The sequence below is a fragment of the Gymnoscopelus microlampas genome, assembly GCF_963454915.1.
Source record: "Gymnoscopelus microlampas genome assembly, chromosome: 22".
Taxonomy (NCBI): Eukaryota; Metazoa; Chordata; class Actinopteri; order Myctophiformes; family Myctophidae; genus Gymnoscopelus; species Gymnoscopelus microlampas.
In genome coordinates this window covers 27,140,659-27,164,878 of record NC_139959.1, presented here as the reverse complement: position 1 = coordinate 27,164,878, position 24,220 = coordinate 27,140,659, and the positions used below count along the sequence as shown (strand labels likewise).

Genomic DNA, 24,220 nt, shown 5'->3' with positions numbered 1-24,220 from the left:
GCGTCGGATGATTTTTTAAGTCAGTAATTTTCCCTCTAAAATAAATAATGCCCGGAGTCCGTGCCCTGGCAGGCCTCTGCCTCTCCAGTGGTGCTCCCATGAAAAGAAAAGAAAATGATTTAACATAACTTATTTTCTCATTCGGTGTGAGGCAGGAGACCTAGAATACAACCCACATCTATTAAATGAATACCGTGGCAACCTCACAATAAATTCAAGGCTTATTTTCCGCAACGGAGCCAGCGAACTGATAACATACTGTCCGTTAATCACTTTTTTTTACGATAAGATTGTTTTGAGAGTTATATAGGTTTACGTTGAGGTACGATTATGTGGAAATGTTTAGCTTCTGACTTGGGAACGCTATATAATTCAAATTGCTGTGGAATTCTAAAAATAACAAGAGAAAGGCCCCAGTAGCTCTCACAAACATCTTTCAACACGTCATATATCATAACTGACAGAGTGATATCCTACATTTAGAGACTTAAGTCCCCCCAACTGGAAATGGATGCCTGTTGCCACATTCAATTAAGTAAAGATCCCATTATAGAAGCATGACAATAACATCTTATTGTAAACGGGTGGAGGAATCTCTTCCTCACAGGCCAAGTTCAATGAGGACATGTCACCGTTAACAACATTTTACACATTTCATCCGTTTTTCTGGGTACAGAGTGAACCTTTCACACTGCCCCTGCATGGGCCACTGGCTTCTAGACAGCTTTTCATATATGCAGCCCAGTTCTGAACCAAAAAGGAAAAAAAAGCCGTCAGAAAAACAACAGAAATGGCAACAACTGGGAACCCTTCTGAGTGCAGCTTGGCATGGCGATAAAACAAGTTAAGTGTGCTAGCTGGCCATGAGTAATATGGCACCTCAGTACACTTGCTCCCATTATGGGCCCGATGCCCTGCGTAATTACTCATAACATTGTTGCTATGCAAAAAGGCAATAGTAATAATAATACTAGGAATGATGATAATAGTACCATTAACCACATGTAAAACCACAATTGGTGGCACTTCATTTGCGAACATCAGAGGATTTTAGAAGGTAGCCCTGCTATCATTAGGTCTAATGTAATACTTCACAAGGCACCTAGGTGGGAGAACCAAAGGGCCATGACATGGATACAGTGTTCCCATTTAGCTGCTCCTTTCCTGTGTGCTGTTGAGTGTGGGGTTTCGTTTTCTGGACGCCACTTGCAGCTGGGTGTGAACGAAGGTGAAACTTGGCCGCCACTGCAGGAGGCAAACCAGCATGATGCACAGCAAACGTTTTTAAGGTGCACTTAAAACAGTACGTGTGTGTGTTTTCTTCCTCTCACAGGGTTATTTGAATAACTTGTAAAAATGTCCAGGTCATGCAAAGGCTTGGAATGGCTTGACCAAGCCATTACTGTCAAAAGGGAAAGACTGCTAATGGTAACTCAGTTTCTTTGAGAGCTGTTCCGGGCGTGCGCTCATTTCAGAATCAATCACAGGCTGAGTGGCATTCCGAGATGGAAATCAGTTTGGAATAAACTGCAGTAGTAATGAGAGGGAGAGGGGGAGATTTCTTTCTTTCTTTCTTTTTTTATGAAGTAACATTACTATAACATAGTGCATAGCCCATAACAAAGCCTGCATGCTTCTGTGTGAGTGATCTTCAGCCTGGTCTGGACAGTATAGGGGCAGGGAGGGAAACCTACGCTCAACGCTAGCAGCAGCAGCAGCAGCAGCAGCAGCATGTGTTAGCCATTTCGCTGATTAATGATGCATCACAATGAGAGATGATTGATGGCCAGAAATATAATTACGTTCATAACTGAAGTGTGTTTGTTTAAAGCGGCCATCGTTTAAACGTCCAGAAGCTTGTGTTCTCCATTAGACTTCCAGTATTAAAGAAATGGTTTGGAGCCTGGGCCGAGGTTATTCTTTAATGAAAGGCCTTTATAAAAACGCCAGCCTTGGAGTCATCCGAAGCTTACTGTGTACATATTTGAAAGTAGATTTATGGAAGCAATGATATATGGCTCCTTGAACCCATATACCAAGGTGTTAGGGACACACACGAATCGTGTGTGTAAGAAAAAAAAAGAAGCCTTATAACAAAGGAGTGAGGGAATAACTTTGCAATGGAAAGTCGTGACTGCCAAGTTTCGGGCCATATTTGCCAGCACAATAATGTTTGGGGTCAAGATTGCGGGGTTCGCTTCCAATTACTGACTACCCCTCCATCTTACCTCTGTTCCAGCCCTATGATGAGCAAACCATAATTGCATATCCAAATGATACATCTCCTTACCTCACATTCTGTCTAAATGTCTTCGCTCACTCCAGAGTTATTCCCTATTCTGCCATTGCCTTTCACTTGGAATAATTTGATGAGTTTAATACACTGCAGGTCACCTCTAATGTATGAGTCTGTTTGAAATGTTTTCTATCCCGTTATGGTCTCCACCAGGCTTCTCTGCTCCGGGTCCCTGAAATGATGTCTTTCATTCACCCAGGCGCTCCTAAACACACTGGCTGGCATAGAGGGTAGCATTTTAGCTCTCTACACCATCAGTTAAAGTGTTACTATAGCAGATGAATGACAGAAAGAGAAGGAAGACAATCAATCATAAAAAATGTGCCGCACCAAAGCCAAACTGTGGTTCTTGCGTCTTCTGACAAGGCTTTTAATAACAGCTTCCAATTGTATGAGGCCCAATGTTTGGAGGACAGGCTGCTCGAGGCAACTGCTGCCATCACGTAATTAAGCGGGTTGGGATTTGGGCTTTAAGAAAAATAGACATGACTTAGTCGTTCATTTATCAAAAGTTATGTGCAAGATTACAAGATAATTCTACCATAGTGCAATGCAGATGGCACTTCGGTGGCTGCATAGGAAAACCATTGTTTTCCCTTTTTTTCTCAGTGAATTTCACTTTGGCAGACGCGCTCTTCATTAGCACGGTTTTCACTTGCAAGAATATGCTGTGTTTCAGCGGACCCTGACCAAAACCAAATGACCTTGGACACGTTCTACAATGGTCTACGGACCGGCCTGCCAGCAACCGTAACCGTGAATAAAAACAGTCGTAGAACTTAACCGTACATCAGAGGTTTGTTGGGGTTTTTCTTTTGCAACCGCACTATATCCCTCTTAAATGTTTACTGTAGTTTACTGCTCTTATAGGGCTGGCAAACAATGCAATATTGCAGCAAAACAGAGAGTGCGCTCTGCCAAGCCACAGCTGAACCTCGGTCATGCAAAGTACATGTGGGGGCGCAGCGAAGAGCCGCATGGGAAAACTGCCTCTGCTACTGTGTCAATGATCTGTGCCAATGCCAGCCAACGACGATACAACCCAGTTCCTACACTGTTGTTGCTGCTGTTGTCTGTCGTGTGGCCAAATGACACCATTTGTGGCTGTTTACTGATTCTTTGTCAGCGAACCTATGAATTGTCTGTATATGTTGGGAAAACCACGACATTTGCAAGTTTACTAGTACACTTGGGGAAAGAAACCAACATTCCAAAAGACAAACATTTGGCATGCTTTTCTTTTTCAAGTGATGTAAAAAGTCGTAAAAACTTGCAGTTGAGAACAAAACAAGTGCTGCCCCTCCCTCCGGTTCATCCAGTCTAGCACTAACCGCCTCAGAGCACTGGAACAGGTCATTACCTATTCTGTCCGCCACGGCTTGCCAACTTGGACGGCATGCTTGTGAACGTGCAAAGGCCATCGGCCGCTCTGTGCTGGCCACTTGGTCGTCTGGCGTTTTGTTCGGACTCACAAGCCGCAAGGCCTCGCTGTTGGCGCACCTGCCTTGTTTTTAGGTGATGTACAAAGTCATGCATGTCAAGCAGCATGTCCAGTCGAGAGTGAAACAAGTTGAGCACTCCCCTCCCCCCGGCCCATCCTGTCTTCAGTATAACACTAACCACCTGAGTATTCTGACGGACAAAACAAACATTACATACGCAAATGATTTGTTGACCAAATAAACTAAAACTACACAGTGTCAGGTGCAGAACTAACATGGTGCCACAACATGACTTGTGAGAGTATAAAGTCTGAATCACTGACAGTCCCCCCCCGTCCCCCCCCTTAAGATTTCAGGAGTACAAAGCCCTGGAGAAGCTAGTTGGTCTGCTCACAGATCAGCCTGAAGAGGTGCTGGTCAACGTGGTAGGTGCTCTGGGGGAGTGTGCCCAGGTTCCTGCCAACAGAGACACCATCCGCCAGTGTGGAGGCATCCAGCCTCTGGTCAACCTGCTCACTGGAACCAACCAAGCAAGTACAACTTGACTTTACTGTATCTGTTTATTTAGGGGAAAGCGCACGTTAATGAACATTCAATGCTGTACAAGATGTACAAGAAATTAAACATCGCAACAACAACATGACAAAAACAGAAAATACAACTCACTCGCACACTCGCATGTACACACTGAAGACCTGTTGGCTTATTGTTTTTTTTGTTTGTTAATGTCTCCCTCTCCCCCCCTCTCTCGCTCTCTCTCTCTTCCGTACTTCCGTTCTTCATATCATCAAGGCACTGCTTGTGAATGTGACCAAAGCGGTGGGCGCCTGTGCCACAGAGATGGATAACATGGCGTGAGTATCTCTCCCTTCAAACATACAGTACTAGGCGAAGGTTACACTGCTCTCTCCTGCTGCCACAGAACACACGCAACAGTGTTTTCACAAGTAATTCTTTAATAGACGACCGGCGGCTTACCTAGAACATTACTGAATTAGGTCCAAACATATATTCACGACTGTGTAATAAGATCATGTGTTATGACAAGACAGTGACATAATTTCCCGGATCAAAGATGGTACCATTTAAGTCACCACGACCCAATATTTAAAAAAAACTGTTATTTTAGTGTGTAATTACACAGGTAGGGTCCTCTTTCATCTCCGGCATAATGACAGATTTTAAAAGCTTTGTTTATTGTACCTGCTGTGAGGAATATGGTTGTGGTTTAAGCCCCAGTGTTTTATTGTAGCTCCGCGGTCATTGTCAGGGACGGAGCTGGTCAGGGGAGCATACTTAAGGCCCTGTCCAAGACCTCATGTGCTGGAAAAAGCACAGTGAACATACAGTACGGTCCAGAACAGTCCATGTTCCTCCTCTCCCGCGGCCACAAGCACTACAAAACACTGCACCATCCCCATCTGAATCTCATTGTTTTTTATGGGGTTGTTATGGACTCCAGGACCCTCCTTAATTAACACTGGACACAACTCGATTCTTGCGCGTCTGAGTGCACGCTCTGAGCTAGCCGTTAACACTATTGTGTATGTCAGAGTAACGCGCTTGTGGGGGGAGTGGAACCGCAGGGGTGCAATAAAAAAAAGTTCAGCGTGTTTGGACAAAATAAGGCTGTCTCAGCCACTAACTGCGGGAGATTCAGCTTCAACAAAGAGAAGTGTTTTACAGTCAGCCTGATCATTCAGCAGTCATGTTCCCCATGTTTTCTCACGACATGTATATTTAGGCCAAGGCCTTGTAATCTTTAGGCGTTTACACTTAGCTGTGGACAGAAAGTTGCGACTTCCACAGGGGCTTTTTCGGCATCTTGTGGCAAAGGGCTTATTTTGAGACATGAGCATGTACTGTACAGTCATTTGCTAAGCAATTAACATAACTCACATTTGATTGTTTCCTGCCCCAGTCCAGCTTTTCGATTGTGTAGACTCTTGCTTGTTTAGTTTGCCAACAAACTAAGATGACGATATTTGCATACAGTATGTGTTGTGCTGCTGCCACAGTGACAAAATTCCAATCTCATGCACCACCTGACAAGTTTGCCGGCAAATGGGTTAGCTTGCATTGCACAACCTTCCACCCCGTTGTAGAAAAACACTGCATCGTGGCTGTATGCTCCTGCCAATTAGTCACAGTTTACATCTATGTCTGTTCATACTCGTATAATGTAGTGCAGACTTTACAGAAGGCCTTAATTGTAGTTTTAGGCAAGCTCTTACAGCCTCTCCCACTCACGCACTTAACAGGTGACATCAATTAAATCTGTGATGGTTCAGGGCTTAGGCCTTAGGGTGGACATTGGGATTGACAACTAAACCTATTAAGCAGGATGTTGGATTCAAGTAAGAAGAAGTGGAAATTAGCCTCCAGCCACGGCTTTTGCCCGTGGAGGCATACAAACCTGGTTTGCCCTTTGAGCTTTGACCACTACATTCATTCAGTTCATTTCTTGAGTCCAAGTGGGCGTCTGTGCCAAATTTGAAGAAATCCCTGAGATATATCGCATTCACAAGGTTGGGACAGACGGATATACAGTACAGGCGGACGGACAACGCAAAAACACGATGCCTTCAGCTTTCTTTGCTGCACTAGTGACTCCTGCAGGTTGGCCCAGTGAGGAGGAGATCTGGGGGAGATGGCGTGAACCTCTGTGTGCATTACGTTCTCCCGGGGAAACTCCTCACGGTCAGGTGAATAGAAGTGGCTGGCGACATCATGTGTGAAGAAGGATGCATGTGGTTGTCTACACCCTTCCCAAGACCAACAGTGGGGGGTGACAGGGACCGCTGTACACTTGGGGTGGTTTGGCAACTCCAACATTGGGGAGGAAATGGAAAAAAATTACATAAATAAAACAATGTTTGTTTTCTTTCCTGACCGGTAAGACCAGCGCGATTTAATAACGTAGCGTTTCCTTAGACAGACAAATGCCCGTGTAGCTACACAGAGGAACATGCATCGTTGAATGCCTCCGGGGGTCTGCGGTCTTCCCTCACCAATCCATCACTGTCAGCTGCATCTTCGTCTCTAATGTGTTTCATACCTGCTTCTTTGGGAGGGATGCGGCCTGTACAGTATTTTGGCGGCCTGTATAGTATTTTGGCGGACTGTATTTTGGCGGCTTGTATTTTGTTTCTGTTTTTCGGCGGCTGGTTTTAAGAGGCCCCTGCGGACTGGAACCTCGTGTTATGACACCCCCTCACAACCAGACCCCCCACCCCCACCGCCCTCAGACTGATTTATGCGCAAACGGAAGACAGATGGCGTGTGGGGGGGGGGGGAGGCGGACGTCTCCGTCGAGTGCTCGCTCGTTGCCAGTCACGGAGATACCGTGATTAGGGAGTGTTTAAGCAATTATGACAGCATTCAATGTCGGCCTTGTTGGTGGAAGCACACATGGGGAACACGTTACATGTTATTTATACCAGACAACGGGCGTACTGTGGCGTAATTCTTTTTGGGTTCCCAGACTCTGACTGCAGCCCCCCGACTACAGTCATGTATGCGGCATGAAATACTGCTCGCGCTTGAGTAAACTACGCTCGGACCCAATGAAATATAGAGAGACCTGTCTCTTGCTCTGTTTGATTTGGAGAGAGATTCCTTCTCTCTTTTTTTTTTTTTTTTTTGCCCGGGTTGAAAAACAAGCAACCATCATGGTACAGTATGAGTTTGTCTCAGTTACTATATATAAATGCATGTATGGAGTGCACACACACACACACACACACACACACACACACACACACACACACACACACACACACACACACACACACACACACACACACACACACACATATGTACACCAGTTAACCTGTGGCCCCTAGCATCGCTGGACTGAACCGACAGTGGGTGGGTTTCAGGGCTAGCAGAGGGAACTGCAGCCTACAGGGATCAAGGCAGGTTGTGATGGAAAGCCCATGTTTTAAATGGATGGCTCCTTTGATCCGGCTCAGTAACGGCTGTTCAAGGTCTGCACTCAAGCACGCCGATATGGTCAGAGAATTCTTGAGAAATGGCCTCGATAATAGGCACACTCACAAAGAGAAAGAATGAAATAACAGTTGCACTGTCCTGAGCGTTTGATTAGTAGTGTCAGAGTAATCACTGTGTTATAACACTTTGGGCTCGCAGTCGAACCGTTCTTATGGTTTTACTTGTTCATTCCTTTTCTTTAATCTCCCTCCTCTCCACTCCCCTCCCGCTGTCTCCCTTTCTCTTTCCAGGATCATTGACAGCCTGGATGGAGTGCGTCTGCTCTGGTCCTTGTTGAAGAACCCCAATGCATATGTTCAAGCCAGCGCTGCATGGGCCATTTGTCCATGCATCGAGAATGCAAAGGTACAGCGAAACTTTTCACTCCTGCAACTAGAAGCACATCTGTCTTCTATAATTGAATTTTCTCCTCTGTCTGTGCAAGCGGGCACACATGTGCACTGGAAATTAAACGAGTCTGCAGCGTTCCTGTCACTTCAAGGATTATGTGGGCAGGGTTGTACTCGCCCAACAGAAAGCCTCCTTATATCGCCGCTCTTGTCTCCAAAGCCTGCACCTTCTGCAGCCTTGCTACTGAGAGGTTTCACAGGGGCAGGAGTTGTGTCAGTGGAGGGCTTACATGAACCCTGGGGCTAATACGAAGCAGAGATGCCTCACACTCGTGGCAGGGAAGCAAGGAGTGGGGGGGAGAGATTCAGAGTAATATCCTGTGGCATGGCTTCTGATTCCTCAGCTGAAAATTCTGCCCTCAACATGCGACTACACACTAAAATCCTCAAGTTAATGTCAAGTGAGAGTGTACAAATGGAACCAAATGGACCCTTATGCCATTTGGTTCCATGTGTACACTCTGAGTTTTAACTAATCTAACCCTAACACTGAGGATTTTACAGTGTACAGAGGCACACGAAACAGGCAGCAGCTTCGCATCACAGCACACTGGGTGACAGACGGCCTCTCCTTTAAACCCGCCGCAGGATGCAATCCGCCGCTAAGCACACAGAAAACAGGCGCTCGAGAAAAAAAAAAGGTCATCGTGTCCTCCTAAATACCGCTGTCATCAGGCCTATGCAGCATGTCTACACAGGAAGTAATAATCATCTAAGTTTTTGTCATTTCAAATAGAACTGTTCAAGGAGCCTAGATGAAGGCTGCTAATAGAAAAACAGATGTTGGGTTGGTGTTCCTGTGTAATATTCAAGTGGAATATTATCATATTATTCCCTTAGATACTCTTCCTTCTGCTTTGCCCCCCCCCCCCCCCCCCCCCCCCCCCCCCCGAGTGCTCTCCCCCCCCCCCCCCCCCCGCCCCGAAAAATCCGCCTTTCCCAGCGTGTGGCCTAGCATTACACAGCGCTGGTGTCAATCAGCTCTCATTTCAGTCAGATGTCAGCGGGCCTTTGATCCCCAGAGAGCTTGTATAATTTCCAAATACAAACGCTACGTATGTTCTATTAGATTATCGCTGTGATTAAGGTAAACAGCTTGTCAGTGGGACAATCTGGTTAAGTTTAAACAGATATATTGGGCCCAGGCAGGTGTCTCGGGGTTGGAGCCTTTTTCACTGGGGCTGGAATTTCTCCGTCCCAGAAGTGTGGCGAAAAATGATGTATGGCAACCATATGGGAGGCACCGGAGGACGGCGGGCCCGCTATTGAAACGCTAACAAAGTTTGACAATGTTTGTCTGGACGTCATCGTGCCAATTCTGAGGGAAATACATGTACATGCTCTTCGGGTGATTTTTCGGAGACGGGGGCAATGACAAGAGCTAAACAGCGCTCCTTTTTTTGCCCGTTGAGCCGGGGAACCTGATACAGCCGCCTTGGTGCAGTAGTTATTTAGATAAAAAAAACATGTGGTTTGAGTTAGCAGCTCCAGAGTGGATTTATGAGAGACCCATGCTATAAATGCATCTGCTGGATGCTCCATACGACTGCCCCCCTCCTCACTCTCTCACACACACACACACACACACACACACACACACACACACACACACACACACACACACACACACACACACACACACACACACACACACACACACACACACACACACACACACACACACACACACACACACAGAGGCGGCTCTAGCATGGGCCACTCAACTTATATCCACATATCATTATTCAAGTACTGTAAGTGCTTATGGGTTAGTCAATTAGCTTTGTTTTGTTTTTTTTATTTTGTGGACAATATGAACTTCGGATGCCAGATTAGTTTTTCTTTTTTCTTTTACATAGTACATGTGTATGCTGTACAGGCCTGATTGCATGAGAGAAAGGCACTGTTCTAGCACAGGCCACTCAACTTAAATCCACATATTATTACTCAGAGCATTGAGTATTGTAAGTGGGCCAGTCAATTAGCTTAGTTTTTTTTAATTTTGTGGACAATATGAACTTTGATTTTTTTTTCCTTTACATAGTACAGTACCTGTGTATGCTGTACCAGCCTGATTACACAACAGAAGTGGCAGCTTCGGTGTCAATATCACAGTTTGTGTGTGCCTCCCTCTTAAAATCACGATGCAACAGCAGACAATGTGTTTCTGATTTTATTGGGTAAGAGGACTACGGAGGGAGCCTGGGTGAGAGATGCCTTTCCGTGTGCAGCCTCATAATGCTGTGGTTTTCAAGATCTGGGGGCCAGTCCAGGCCTTGAATGAGATGCTGGCTAGTCTGCCGCAGCTGGTGGCTTGAGAGCACTTCCTCTGTCGCTGGGACTCCCGGCCTGGCCGTCATCAGTATTCCTGAGGAAGGGCTTCCTGTGTGTGTCGGGCTGGGGGGGGGGGGGGGCGGGGGTCAGGCTGCTTGCCCCTGGGCCCCTGCGCCCAGCACACGCCTCATCCTCTGGCACAGCATCACAGAGCCCATAGACCCCTGTACTGCATGGCCACATCTCAGCTCCGGGCTCTCCGTTGAGTGAGAAGAGCACATCCAGCTCTCCCAAAGTAGCCGTACAGCAAAACCACACATCAGGACCTGGTCTTTGTCAACAGTGCATTTCCTGAAATCCCTGTCGACGGCCGCTGCCTATTTTAAAAGGGCTAACGACGAAAAAGTACAGTACACACGTTGATTCTCGTGTTTACTGTCCTGAACAGCACTGTGTCATACATCAGCGCTGGACATTTAGATTGATGTTGAAATGGACTCAAATTAAGCGTGCTTTGTGATTTGCTTTCACTCATCTATAATTGTATGCTTTTGGGAGAAAAGAAATCTGTGCTATTTTCATAGCATTGAACATTACAGAGTCAGCCACCTTGATGTATTCCTCCCTTTGGCGGGCTGGCGATATGGTGGAGTTGTGATTTTAAACAGCGGCCTGTTGTGCCAAGCCATACTGAAGGCAGCGTCCAGTGCCCACTTCTTCCGCTGTGGTTCCCTCAGCACTCGCCACCAGCCTTTTGGCGCGGAAGGCACGGCCCCATAAGTGGCTGGGAGTCCTGTGGTACCCACAAGGCCTCCTGGTGCCATGAACTCCAAGTCATGAACCAAGTCCTCACACTGCGTCAGGTTGGGGCACAAGCTTTGAATGCCATTACTCTGAGCTCTAATGCCATGTTTCCGTCTCGCGGTGACAAGTGAGGGTGAGAGGACGACAGCTTGACAGAGATGTCGAAAGACTCTCGTCCCCTGCTCATACACATCCAAATGACAGCTCTGCTACAGGGGACGGTGCTTGTCGTAGAGACATCCCTAGACAGATTGGAACAGAGTTGCTGCACATGTCTGATGATGGGAACCATAGATTGGGACAGCCAGGTCTTGCATCGATGACAGCCTTTTTCCATTCGGTCTAAAGCAGTGTAGAGCCATGGCTCTGTACTGCACCTCTGATTGGACTGCAATGATGGGACTTTGATTGTTGCTTGGACTGATGAAAAGCCTTTATTTTTTTCTTTCCCCCCCTTTTCTTTACTTGTATGTGTCTTTTGTTTTCTCTGCTTAGATGCCCCTGCATGCCCCCCCCCCTCCCTTCCTTTGCCAATTATAGCCTCAGGCCTCATTGTCACAGAGTGAGAACACTAGCTAATAACAGGCCCTTTGACTTTTAGGATGCAGGGGAAATGGTGCGCTCCTTCGTCGGTGGATTGGAACTGATTGTTAATTTGCTGAAGTCAACAAACAAAGAGGTGCTGGCGAGTGTTTGTGCCGCCATCGCCAAAATAGCCAAAGACGGGGAGAATCTGGCAGTCATCACCGATCACGGGGTCGTCCCAATGCTAGCCAAGCTGACTAACACAGTAAGTATACCTCGCCACAGGAGACAAACAGCACGATTTTCCTTTACGGCACCATTTTCTTGTTCACCATAGCGTAAATCTTACTAATGAGGAGAAAGCTGATAGTATGTTGCCAGGGGTCTGTGGCAGAGACGTAAGTAGAGCTGAGCTGGTACTAGTTTTAGAGGTTTGTCTCCGGAGGCCATTAGCATTACTGTCCCCCCTTCCGTCCAAGCAGACCGATGACGGACTCCGTCGCCACCTGGCTGAAGCCATCGCCTGCTGCTGCATGTGGGGCAGCAACCGGGAGTCCTTTGGGGAGGCTGGGGCCGTGGCGCCCTTGGTACACTACCTCAGGTCCACGGACTGTTCCGTCCACCGGGCCACGGCGCAGGCCCTGTTCGAGCTCTCCAAGGACCCCAGCAACTGCATCACCATGCACCAGAATGGAGTTGTCAAGGTCAGTCGCACTTTGATTTATGCCAACAACAATCATACAACAAAAGTTCAGCCACTGCATGGCTTTCCCTATTCATTAAGTCATTATAAAATAATAATTTCTTGTGGTTTAGTGTTGTTTTTGTTCTTTTTTTATAATGCCTGCCCTTCAGCAAATATAATTATCGCATTGAGGAAACTCGGCCTTGCCCCCCACCACCACCCCCGGCACCACCAGCAGCCTTGTTATAGCAATGTGTGAAAGAACACTTGAGTAATAAACTTTGAAAAGCTGTGACTATTTTCAGAGCCTTTGACCGATGAAGCAGAAACAAAGTGCGTTTTATTCGGCGGCGGAAACATGACTCCACTCTCTAGCTGTCATGGGAATTCAGAAAAGCAAACAGCTCAGTGTGTGCGAAGTGCCACTTCCTCGGTAGACCCTAGATGCCATCACAGTGCAAGTCAAAGGGCTGTAGCTGGGGGTAACTGTTGCTAAGGGCTGTCCCTGGACATCAGGGTAGAATGCAGCAAAGATACATTTCAGGCCAAGGAATAGGGTCAGAGCTGTTTAGCGCTAAAGAATTACAATGTTATGTTTAAGGCGTGTGATTCCCCCCCCCCCCCCCCCCCCCCCCCTGTAAAGCTGCATCTCTTGAAGATGTCTTCGTCATTGCAATTATGCAGTGCAATTCCAAAAGCTCTGTTAGAAAAAAGGGAACAAGCATTGTTTTGTCGATGCATTTCGGTGCCGCCGGGCTCTTTCCAGAGCCCGCTCCAGATATTGTTTATGTTTGGTCCCTGACAGGGATGTCGAGATTTTACGTTGAGATTACCCTGTAATTGATGTCTTGTCACAGATGATCATGTACTGTAATTCAATGTTTGGGAAAAATGACTGGCTCGTTCTCTAATTCGGTCACATCCTACGTCGAAGCATTTTCACATGAGAAATCTTTCTGTGGCCACAGAGAGTTAAAATTGTTCGTTTTTTTTTCTTCAATAACAACTGCGATATAAATTATGAAGTGGTTAGCCTGTTGCAGCCAAATATTTTTTCCCATGTTCATTTAATGGTGTACTTTAGCTTGATCTGCTGTTACAGTGTATGTGGTTCAACACTAGCCATAATTGGTAGCTGGACTGAACATTGGGTGTTCCGAAAGAGTTATGTCCAATTTGCAAAAGTCGTTAAGATGAATGTGTTTTTGTAGTTTGAGCCACGACAACAACTGGACAGGCCCTCTTTCTCTCTCTCATTGTGTGTGTGCGTGTGCGTGTGTTTCACTTGCACTCCAACACACTGCATACCACCCTTTTTAATCTGTCTCTCTGTTTGCCCTTATTAATGTACCAGTTCAGAGTTTCAACACCACTCCATAATGTATTTTTGGACTTTTAAAGAGCTTAATTACAAAAGGCCACGTAACTGCACTAGTGTTTCATTTGTTCCTAATCTCAGACCGTTGGAAACACACAACACAGACTGGCTCATTGTTCAGTATGGCCAGTCTGCAAGGGATGTATACCTGGCTTGAGCCCCAAGGAGACATTACAGCGAAGGCTTGTCACTCTCCAATGAGGGAACCATTCAGCCTGTTCTGTAATGTTTAGCCTCATGATATACGCATCAGTACCGCGGAGAATGTGTTAAAACAATATATCCTATAGTCGGGAATTGCTCTGAGTGGACTTCATCGAGGGCCAATGCTGGGCCCAGATCGTACGGTGCGCCTAATTTATTGCCCAGTGTAAAATTCGAGACTGCCTCTTGTATTATTGTGGCCATATTTCTAAAATTCTTTCTATGCCACTGAGAAGCTCTCAAGAAACATATTTACCCTTATGTACTGTAGTATACGATTTCAAATAGTTTCTCTCGTCGGAGGCTGCATAGTGTAAGTGTACAGTACGTAAGTGTAAGTGACTTTCCTCACTAGCATTCTAAATGCTGTACAGCTCCTCGTCCCCTAAGACTTGCAAAGGAAATTAAGCATTGAAACGAAAGTATTTCACACTGGAAAATACATTAATGTCCCATTCTGGGCTCGTTATTTATTTATTTTACTGTCCCTTTCCCTGTCTCAAATATTTGCCACAGCTACTGTACTTACATTATTAAGCTGTGGAACAGCCTTATAGTGTTGCAAATACATACTACCTAAATATTGTTTTATATGTCACTATAGATTTATTTATGATATAGTGATATATCATATGCAATATTTTATGTCATGCAATATCATGTTTACATGATTGTATTACTGCAGTATATCTTTAAATGTATCTTTAACTACATTTCAACCTTCTGATTTCAAAAGGCATGCATAGAAGCTTAAATGGTGTCCCTTTTATTTTGGACCCAACTGCAGTGTGCTGCTAGAAAGTCTGCTGGACTTCTCAGAACAAACCTTGTTCAGGACAGGGTCTCAGCGGCAGCTTGCTTTCCCAGAGGAAGTGTGAAGAAATTTAGCGTCAGAGACACATTTCTCCACGTTTGATTTGACATCTACACTTGGTATCTCACAGTTTTATACGGATGTGCTTTATTTTGTCCGCGTACAAAATCAACACGCCCTCCCCTTCCACATTACATTGCTTCCAGAAGACTGGAGATTGTTTGCCGAGGCCATAAATCCATGTAGACAGCTATAGCCAGCTTTTTGTATTAAAGAGCCTCTTTCATAAGAAAAGCTTTGTGAAGTAAATTGATGTAAATTACAAAATGCGGATGGTAATTATTGGCAATTTTCAACTGAAGGTATTCCAGAGCATGGCTGTTGCCAGGTCCTGGTATGTATTTTAGGCTGTGACTAATCTAAATGAGAAAAACGTTTGCACTGTTGTTGCCATGAGCCCACTTCTGCCCCAGCGCGATGACTGTTTGTTTTCCTTTTTTTCTTTCTGTCTTACAAGTAAGCTCTGGGAGTGAAAGTAGGCAGTGAAGCAGCGGGTGTGTGTGTGTGTGTGTGTGTGTGTGGGGGGGGGGGGGGGGGCAACGATTACACCGAACAAGAGCGAGGTGAATTCAAGCACAGTACATGAGAAATATCTCAGACGATTCCTCTTAGTCATGCCGTCTGTGTAGCAGGACTGGCGGTTGTGGTAAGCAGATGATACAGGCAGTACATGTACTGTACCTGCTCTGTTGTTCTGACTACTGTCCAGTCATTATCTATATGGCGTTAGACCCGCTGACTCGAGATTCTGTGCTCCTCCAACATCTGCACTGCAGGAATACCAAAGAGGCCGGGGATGCTTGAGACTGAAAAACTGAAAGTCTCACAATGAAACTTTCCACTCAAAAATCATTGATTTTAATGCTCCCCATCTCCTCCTTCCTCCTCCTCCTCCTCCTTCTCTCCCCAGGAGACACAGGGAGACCAGCTTAACAGCCTTTTGGCTCAGTGGATGCTGTAGGGAATGTTGTTTACCTTGACTTCCCTCAGTAACTTCCCCTCGGTCCAGCTAAACACTGCTGTCTGTTTGTGCTGTTTGCCTACACGGGGGAGCCTGAAACATGGTAACGGCAGCCTAGGGGGGGCCGGCGGGGCCATAATGGTTGTCAGACCAGGAATGGGGGGATGGATGGAGGGAGGGGGGGGATGGTCTGCGTGCTGAAGGGAATGAATTCAAACCTGCACACGGAGCAAAGCAACCCAACACCGCGTATTTAATCCACCGCAACACATCCATGTGTGATGGGTTGTGTGCGCACGCACGGCACGTACGTAAAACAATGTCTGCAGCTCCCCCATGCCATCAGTACTGTGCCCCTCACTCCTCTAAAACCTCCTGCCTGCTCACTCCTTGGAGGTCAGGACTCACTCGAGCTCTCTGAAGTGCAAAAAAACACCCCAGACCAGACTTGACGATTCATTTCTCATGCGCGGGGCAAAGTGTTCATGTTACCACGGTCGGGGAATAATCTAACAAGTGGTGTATTATATTCTTTGAGGATCCCAGCTGGGAGGGAAAGAGCGCAGGAGAGAGGGAGAAGAAGAAGGAAAAAAAAAACAGCACGGAGAGAGAGAGACACGCTTATCTTAGCTTAGCTGTGCGCTTCGGGAGACCTTATTTGGCGACTTCTGAATAACATGCTATGAGGTTGGCAAAAAAAGCTACCTCTGGCAGTCCTCAGGCATCCTCTCCGTTCACAAAAGAGACTTGTCCCGGGGAGCTGCATGTTTTCTGGGGCCTGTGGATGCACTAAATTTGAGGTGTTTTGGATGCTATTTAGAAAGTCGTATAAAAACCGCTGCCAAAGCGCTTCTTTACACTACTCTACTACACCAACACTAGGGCATTAAGAGGCATGCAGACACACACAAGACTGATCCGTGGTCTGTTCTCTCTTTTTTTCTTCCACGAAATTACATCATTATAATCAAGGAGGAGCCGTGTTATTTTCTCAGCTTTTCGTGGGTTGCTCTGTACATTGTGTCTGTGGGCCTGTTCGTCCGTGCTTGTATGCACGGGAAAGAAGATGGCCCGCCTCATCTTTCATCTGTTTTCCTTTCACTATTTATCTTTGAGCAGAACATTCTGGGAATGTCTCCTCTCCCTGCTTCCCTGGCTCGGCGCAAACCACACGAAATGTGCGGAGCAGCCTCTCTGAGGTTTGCATGTAACATGGAGTGCGGCGGGTTCACTGCTCGAACCTCGGGCCGACTCCGCCATGCGTAACGGGCGTGATGACACGTGATGATAACCTGAGGAGAAAACACGAGTCTGGAGTTGTGCCTCAGCGTTGACCGGCTGGGCGCACGCCACGGCAATCTGTTTCATAATGCAGTTAGATAAAGGGAGTCGAGTCGCGATAAGGGGTACGTCTACACACAGCTTATTAGTAAAGCGGATCATTCCTAGAAGAGGCTGACACTTGACAGTTTGTTAGCATGATGCAGACGATGGAATCTCATCACTTCCTATCTGGCTCAACATCTGGTGTCTGTGGTAGAGAAGGGGTGGGGGCGGTTGAGAGGGAAGCAAGGAGGCTGGGAGAAAAACAAAGGAGAGAGACTGAGAGAAGAGAACAGTATCACAGAGATCAGTATCCTTTGAAATATCTTTTGGAAATAATTCAACTTGGATCAACTGAATCCAACTCGATGCAGGGAGTCAGATTTGGTGAGAGAGCTAATTTCCTGTAGACAGAGGTGCAGTCTACGTATTGTTTGCTGCAGGGATTCACCCAGGATGTGAAGTGGTACCACTGGAAGCAGGGGACTGAACAATGGAGTCTGGATTTGTTTACAGAGACTAAACCACTTTCAAACTGGTGTAGATATTGTGTCATTATATGTGAGTTTCCCAAAATGGTTTGAAAGATTTCAAAAATAGCAGATCTAGAAGCTCACATTCATTGTGATCTTGTATATTTGCTCTTTTTGCTATTAGTACATGAGGCTTAAGTGGCTAATTTGTGTTTAGTGCTTGCGAGCATTACGTGTAGAGCCCTGATGTTGCCTTTGTGGTTCATTATTGATGTAAATAAGAAAGTATCCGAAATAACTGCGATTGTGGCTTAGGAGAGCCACATTCGCAAGGGGAGCACACATTGAACAAATTTAGGTCTGTCCGTTGCCAGAGTGTTTGTGTTTGCATTTACTTTCATTTTGATTCAGCCCTACCACCGCCCGCAAACTTGGTGTAGTCATTTTGCACAAGATAAAAAAAGTCAAACAATAAATAGAATAAACAATGTCACGCTGCAGTGTACCAGAACCACGGGTTGGTTCTTTTGCTACTCTGTATAGGCCATGAATGTACATATAAACCTGACCATATAATAAGTAACTCTTTGAAAGGAATAAAAACTTTTTTTTAATGTACAATTTTATGTAGCCCAAAAAAATGCATCCCCAAAGCTGGAGATTTCTGGAGAGAGAAAAACCGTGTTCTGCAATAAGATCAAACGGGTCCGTTATACAAGCCAGTAATAGTCGGAAATAATGTGACCTTTGGAGCGGTGGGGAGGCTGTCGACTGGTGTGGTTCGTGCTCAGGTTTTTTAATGTTGAGCTTGCCACGCTCAACTTTTCATCTGAACAAACTTACAGAAGCATGTGTGCTCACAGCTGTAACTCCTTTGCCGAGTGAGGCATGGTTTGGATGGTTATAATGGGACATACAGGGCGCACACACACACACATGCGCACGCGCGCACACACACACACACACACACACACACACACACACACACACACACACACACACACACACACACACACACACACACACACACACACACACACACACACACACACACACACACACACACACACTGGGACACATGCCACCAGAGCTGAGGACAGTCACAATGTAGCCACTGTATATATTTGTGGCCACACTATAATATCCAGAATTTCACTCGTAAGAATTGAACCATATAAGGGTCTCAGAGCTAAATTAATGCTCATGATTTTATAGTGCATTACAGTTCAGGATATGTACAGTTGAGATTGCTGCGGGCTGGAGTCACTGGACACAACGGCAACCTAAGTTTTCAGACATGAAGTACAGCATGGATAACTTTGTTCCTCTCTGCCTCCATGCAGCTCCTTCTGGCCATGATGGGCTCCACAGACGAGGTGCTGCAGGAAGCTTCCGCGGGCTGCGTGGCCAACATCCGACGCAGACTGGGTGCTCTCAACGGGAAGGCCCGACACGGTTAATGGCAACCAACCACAACACTCAAACACCACTTCTCTGTTATCAGTGATGAAGGGCTGCTTTGGACATTACTATGAAATGTTTAACACCAGCGTACGTCTCCATCCCCCCCCCCCCCCCCCCCCTCCGACTCGCGCAGACTCCGTCCATCCCACTACTACCACACAGTGGAGTAGTGTCTTTGAAGTTAAACGGCGTACGATGAGCAGTGAGGTGTATATTTATGTTCCCCTTCTGTCTCTAATCTAACAGGAAGCTTTCATTCGGCCAGCTCTGTAGATTAACTATCTCATTAGGAATTTATACAAACATTGTAGGCAACACCGGAAAAATGGTCTCTTTGTTTGTTTTCTCGGGGGGAGGTTCTTGTTTTTTGGAGAACATTTTGATATGTAAGTTCAATAATTCCTCGGTGCTGTCACGTTTGTTCGGACGTCAGACACCCCACTGCTCTTCCCAGAGCAAAGCGAAGCGTGTTCCCTGCAGTCACATTCCTTACATAATCCACACGAGACCCTGATATCTAAACAGGACCTACATCTGGCCATGTTGCTCACTTCAGCACATGTACAGTCAGTGGCTTGACATTGGGAGAATATAGTGTGCACCGTATCGAAACGAGTCAGATATACAACCTACAATGAGTAACTTGGATAAACAGAAGGAAGCACACTGTAGGTTGTTGTGTGCAAGGCCAGCATTTTATAATAATGAGTGTCTATACAGCTGCAGACATTCTCATTAACGTTGAATTTATGAAATAAACAAGCAAGATATTGTTGATAGCAACCCAGGAATACAATAACTTAGAGAGGGTAGAGCAGGGGTAGGCAACTGAGATAAGCCTAGGGCCAATATCACTCCCAGACATTCCATCGCGGGCCGGGCCTCCCCGCGAACATGCACAACACGCGCCCGCGCGCAAAGCGCGCGGGCGCAAAATTTTTCGGGTCTAATTCGGGTCTAACTCGGTCTAATTCGGGTCTAATTTGGGTCTAATTCGGTTCTGTTTGACCAATATAAATCAACATTTTTTCCGGTTTAAATATCAGCACAGGCGATTTTTCTGGTGATTTTTTTTTCTTCTCCATTTTCCTCTAATCTAGCTATAAAATGTTATAAATCCTTTAAAATGCATCGTGTTTATGAGTGCATGATTTCAAAAGTGGGTTCAAAATCAAAAAATATTTTTCTAAAAAAAAAAATTTTTTTTTTTCAAATTTTTTTTCTTCTCAAAATTATCTCACGGGCCAGATATTATTTCTGGGGGGCCAATTTCGGCCCGCGGGCCGCCTGTTGCCGACCCCTGGGGTAGAGGGAGTCATTATGAATAATAATAATAATATATTTTCTAATGCTTCTCATTATTTTTGTCAGTAAAAAGGAAAAACATTGGAGCTATTTGTGGCCAAGCGACCATCTCTGCACAAAACTTCTAGCATGGCATCTGCTCAACACCAGCCATAAAACCATCCATGGAAGGAATAAGACTTTTCTGAACATAAACATAAACTATTTAGTTGTAGGAGGTTTTTCCTAAACAGTCCATGCCAGTTTCATAGTCGTTTTGTATGTTTACAGATTATTATGTACATTTACAATCCAGACATCACTGAACCATGAGTCCATTGCTATGCATATTTGGCTCTTCTCAGTGGTGGACTTAAAGTACTCAAACCCAGTACTTGAGTGAACGTAGATATTCCTGGTCAACTATGCTCTGTCAAATTTGTACTTGAGTTAAAGTACTGGAGTACTTGCTAAAAAGTACCTGCTTTTAAAAATATATATACTTACAGTAAGTATTAAAAAGTCCAAACTAGTACATTTCCTTTTTAATATCAATGCATTGCTGTATACAAACGTTGCCATTTTCCCCCTAAAATCTAAGATTTTCTGGAATAAAAAAAAAGAAATGTAGTGAAAATAGAAGATCTACAACCTCACAACGCGTTGTGATGTTGTAAATCTGCTATTTTCATTATATTTGAAATGGGGAATCAAATGGACCCTTACAGGTCCATTTGGCTCTGTTTGTACAATTTCCCAGCGTTAAAACAACACTGACGATTTTACAGTGTAGATTGAACCTAATCCAAGGTCTAACTGTGTTAGACCCCTGGCTAATCCATATCAAGCCAGGGGTCCTTGAAATTAAAGATTGTTGAGAATCACTCATCTAGATGACGTCTTTCACTCTGTATGTCCTTGTTAAGTCAAGAAGAGGCCGTGCTGGACTCCACCGTTACAGTGCAGTTTGCATTAAAATACCACACCACCACTACGTCTCTCTCCTATATACAGTACATGTCTGTCTGCCTTGTTTTATCTGTCTGATCCCACTATCCTGGTCTCAATTAACCTCTATGTTCAGTACTCAGCTACGGAGTCTGCTGCAAAAAAAAACCAAAAACGCTCATGGGACTTTCATCACTAATATCAGCCACGTGCTAATGCAGAAAATTAGCTAAACATCAAAAATATGCACTCGAAAATCTTCATCACTCTTTGATGTTGTAAGCACTACCAGCTGCTGCTGAAGGGTCAGCGGCGGAGCACGGGTTGGAAGAGCGAGGATGAGTGAACCCGAACTTGATTACTCTGAAGAAGCAACTCCCTCCAAAAAAGGTCCAACTGGGAGCTGATAGCTGAAGTGAGGCAGCCTCTCCAAAACTGTTGGAAGCCAATAAATCCGCAGTGATTAATGGCTGTTTAATGCCATGCAACATGCTTTTACGGGTTCCAAAACAGGCTGCACGTCAAAACAGATTTGAAGGAACGTTTCAAACGAAAAGCATTCGGTAACACAAACATGCAAAAAAAAAGAGGAAAGCCCTTATCATGGTTATTCTTTTTAGAGTAATCTCTGTCTCCCTTCTGCCCATTTATTCTTTCTCCAGCATCTTTCTCTTTTACAACTCGCTTCTTTTTTGTGTGTGTGGCGATTCCGAGGTCGCTGCCCTGGAAGGATATGCATAACTAACATTGTTAAACAAATGTTGCATGTTCTACTGTGGTGGCAGAATTTATGAGATGTGCAACTCCACTCCATGTTTTAGCCGTCGGCAGGGAGGGCCAGAGGCACTGTCGAGGAGTGCAAGATGCTTAGCATTATCCTCAGAGCTTAAAAAGAGAAAGATATATTATTCTTCCTCTCCATGATGGTTTCTCAGTTTGGGATCAGCCTTGATTTACAGTGTTAAATCCCTCTACTTGTTGTTGTCGTAAAGAAATACTGCTTTGATTCACTTTCTGAACCCTGGGCAGTGTTGTGAAAGGCACGGGGGGAGGCTGAGCGGAAGTAGTAAGTTGGTTTCGGGAGCCTGGCCCTCTGGCCCATTGGTCATAAAGCCACAGTTGAGTGTATTAGCCGAGCCACAATCCCTCTGAGAAAGGAAACTGCCACTTTCTTTGGCTTGACGGCTGAAACAGGGACATTATTCACGGGAAATTAGAGGTTGCGTTTGTACGCCTCAGCAGAGGCAGCAATTACGTCCGGCCCTGGCCTTTCTAGTCGCCATCGGAGATCCTGCGCTTCTCATGGATCCACGACGGAAATAGTGGAGGGATATCCCTGATGTTGTTGCTACTGTTTTGATGGAGCGTTCAGGCCCTGACATCTGCCACACCCCTGCATTTGAACTCACTGTGCTCGCCATTGGCCTGACCTTCATCCCACGGTCCAGACACAATGAACACGATCACGCTCAAAGACTTGAGTACACATCACACAAGACTTAAATGTGTGGAAATATTATATCAACAGTCATGAAATGTGTTGTGTAAAATGTGTATCATTTAATTTTTTATGGCCGGGCAGCACTTTAGAAAATGGGACTGAAATATTGTGATACCAGCTCAACTGTTTCAAAGTGGCCTTCTTTTGAAGTTTTTTAAAAGGTCCCACATCTCCCCTAGTGCTCGGCAGGCGGCGGCAATATTTAATAAAAGAGACTAATGAACTGTAAAAGTTCCTTCCAAATATTAGAAGTGGCTTTCTGTCCCCCTCCAGAGTCTAAGTATAATTTTTTTAAATATAAAATCACAAACGGTTGCACAGCAGCAGTAGTGGCAGCGTGGTTTGCTTGTGATGCGGCCATTAAAAACATGCGTGTACACAAGGGCTCCACAGAGCTCCATCTAAACACGAAGCAGAGCCGGGGCCAGTAGCCGAGGGCCAGCGGGTGAACACGGCTTCTGTTCTCGACCTGTAAATTGGGTTTCGTGTCATTACAGCCTCCACACACCGCCAGGCCTGTGTTGTGTGGCGCACTCTCCCGCTGTTTGCACAGCGCTTTCCTTCACCCCGGTGACGTGACCTCACAGCTCAGTGCTCCTTAAAAGGTTAAGGTGCCGTCTTGTAATCCGCTTGCGTTACTCAGTGGTTTTTGGAGCATTTCTTTAAAAGACTTTCATTGCCCTAATGAATCCTGACGTTCCCATCCATAAAGTGTAAATAACAAGCTGGCATGACAATAAATAAACAGAGAAATGAGTGGGCAAATACCGCAATGTCTGGGTCGGGTTTCAGGGCCGCGAGAGTAACGTCTCCATAAAGGCCTCAACAATATTAATAATGCCTACATTGCTCATGACAGCTGTGGCTTTTGCGCACGTATATTACTTACAGGGCTTTACCAGGCTTCTTGGATAGAAAACTTACCTGTAGCAGCGTGGAACAAATGGTAGCCAAACTCTTGGAAAATTGTCATGCGGGCCAAAAACTTGCAGTGGAATGGCTCTCGGCTGTAACCTGTGTTGTATTTATCTGCCAAAATGCTTCTTTTTATCCCGATCAGAACACTGAACTTTTGTACCATTTTAAGTATGACTAGAACAGGAGAAAATCTGACGTTGGTCAACCCTTCCAGATCCCAAAGAACAAACTGGCAAATGCGATCCATATGCACTTGGTCCTTTTTATTTACTCTTTCAGGCTTAACCAATTGTGTTGACTGTAGTTTATAGCAATGTTTTACCCCAAAGCGCACTGCCTTCCTCACTCTGCAAAAGATGCATTAAGTGCTCTAAAACCTTTCTGGGCTCTTTAATGCACTCCCTATCACTACAACTGTGACTGAGGGAATGCTGATAGCCAATGACATACAGTACACATCCAG

General features: G+C 45.5%; 1 protein-coding gene across 1 annotated transcript in view; it reads left to right on the top strand.

The window, feature by feature from the left end:
- odad2 (outer dynein arm docking complex subunit 2) overlaps positions 1-24,220 on the top strand; it is a gene marked incomplete at both ends in the record, with an annotated part of 82,654 nt that overhangs the window by 22,212 nt on the left and 36,222 nt on the right. The window contains 7 exons of the mRNA XM_084048145.1: positions 4,088-4,272; positions 4,535-4,592; positions 7,983-8,097; positions 11,821-12,009; positions 12,227-12,448; positions 18,986-19,097; positions 23,223-23,310. Coding sequence (XP_083904271.1) covers positions 4,088-4,272; positions 4,535-4,592; positions 7,983-8,097; positions 11,821-12,009; positions 12,227-12,448; positions 18,986-19,097; positions 23,223-23,310 — 969 coding nt within the window. The remainder of the gene's footprint in view (positions 1-4,087; positions 4,273-4,534; positions 4,593-7,982; positions 8,098-11,820; positions 12,010-12,226; positions 12,449-18,985; positions 19,098-23,222; positions 23,311-24,220) is intronic.